Source organism: Dioscorea cayenensis, chromosome 8 (assembly GCF_009730915.1).
Source record: "Dioscorea cayenensis subsp. rotundata cultivar TDr96_F1 chromosome 8, TDr96_F1_v2_PseudoChromosome.rev07_lg8_w22 25.fasta, whole genome shotgun sequence".
Lineage (NCBI taxonomy): Eukaryota > Viridiplantae > Streptophyta > Magnoliopsida > Dioscoreales > Dioscoreaceae > Dioscorea > Dioscorea cayenensis.
This window is the reverse complement of record NC_052478.1, coordinates 21,707,889-21,709,353: the sequence shown is the minus strand read 5'-3', so window position 1 is coordinate 21,709,353 and position 1,465 is coordinate 21,707,889. Positions and strand designations below refer to the sequence as shown.

Below are 1,465 nucleotides of genomic sequence, written 5' to 3'. Positions count from 1 at the left end.
AAAACTCACGATCTTGATCGGCATCATCGATCGGCGATGGGTTCATGCATTTCGAGCACGGCGATGGAGCCATCGTCTCCGGCGACAACCACCGTGAAGGTGGTGTTCCCCGATGGAGCGTTGCGAGAGTTCGAGTGGCCGGTGATGGCTTCGCAGGCATTGGGGAAAGATCATTCGCGTAATTACTTCGTCTGCGATGCTGATGAGATGGAGATCGATGGGTATGTTTCGGCGGTGGATGGCGATGAGGAGCTCCGGCGAGGGCAGCTGTATTTCGTGCTCCCGAGATCGATGCTGAAGAGTCCGATCCATGGGGAGGAGATGGCGGCGCTGGCGGCGAGGGCGAGCAAGGCGTTGATTGGGGGGAGGAGGCGGCGGGGGAGAGGAGTGGTAGCGCCGGTGGAGTTCGAGATTGGATCGGCGCCGGAGAAGAAGAGGGTTTTGAAGAAGGGGAGTGGCAGAGGTCGTAAATTTTCCGCAAGGTTGAGTGCTATTCCCGAGTGATTTATTTGAATTTCAAAAATATATATATATATATAAAGAGAGAGAGGGAGAGGAGAATCAGAGCCGTTTGATGAAGATGGGATGATCTGGGCCGTTGATGGAGGAGTGGGATGGGATTGGGATGATAGATGAATCGGAGCCGTTTGATTTGATTTGGATGGTTGGGATTTTGATGATGTGAATATTTAGTTCTTGGGAGAGCAGCAGTTTTGTTGATGTAATTAATATTTTTCTAAATTTTAGGGATTTTTTTTTCTCTCTTATTTTGAGGGGAAAAAAGTCTGAATTATTAATTATAAAAGGCACCCATTTTTGTGGTTGTGAACTATTATTATTTTTTAATTAAATTCGTTTTATTTAAGAATTAATTTGAAGTTAACATAGTATTTAATTAAAACCTTTAAAAAAATTTTGAGATTTTTTTTTAATTGGTTTTAATTAAATACTGTTTTAAAATTTCAAATAACATTGAGTTTTGAGAACTTTTTTTAAAACAGTTTTAATTAAAAATGTTTTAAAATTTCAAATAACATTGAATTTTTAGAATTTTGTTTATTTAGACAAAATAATAATTATTATTAAAAAATCATTTAAGTCTTCGGAAAATAACACATAACTAACAAGGGTTTTATCAAATTTTTTTTAATTTTTAATTTTTTTTTTTAATAAAAATCTAGATATCTGTTGTATATTTAGAAAGTAGTAGAGAAATAGAGCTCTCTGAAAGCCTAGTTCTTTTCCCTAATTAAAAACAGAAATCTTAATGAATCTGTATAAATATCTTAGTTTCTAACCACCTAAATAGGGAAGAGAATCCAATTTGAACGGCATGATTTATTTATTTATTTTTATTGCAAGGGCACTTTTTAGGATTTGAATGTTCAAGTCTCATTATGGTTTTGAATATTTCACACTTACACCTTTCGCTGTTCGTGATGAGTTAATATCGTTGTCGTTCGAT

At 37.1% G+C, this 1,465-nt stretch overlaps 1 protein-coding gene across 1 annotated transcript; it reads left to right on the top strand.

Moving 5' to 3' along the window:
* On the top strand, positions 1-829 carry LOC120267519. Its single transcript, XM_039275195.1, has one exon. It carries the CDS (start codon positions 37-39, stop codon positions 502-504), a length of 468 nt encoding a protein of 155 aa, XP_039131129.1. The 5' UTR covers positions 1-36; the 3' UTR covers positions 505-829.
* Positions 830-1,465: the final 636 nt, after the last annotated feature.

Coding starts and splice junctions, on each gene's coding strand:
- LOC120267519 (XM_039275195.1), top strand. CDS start 37: ATGGGTTCATGCATTTCGAGCACGGCGATGGAGCCATCGTCTCCGGCG.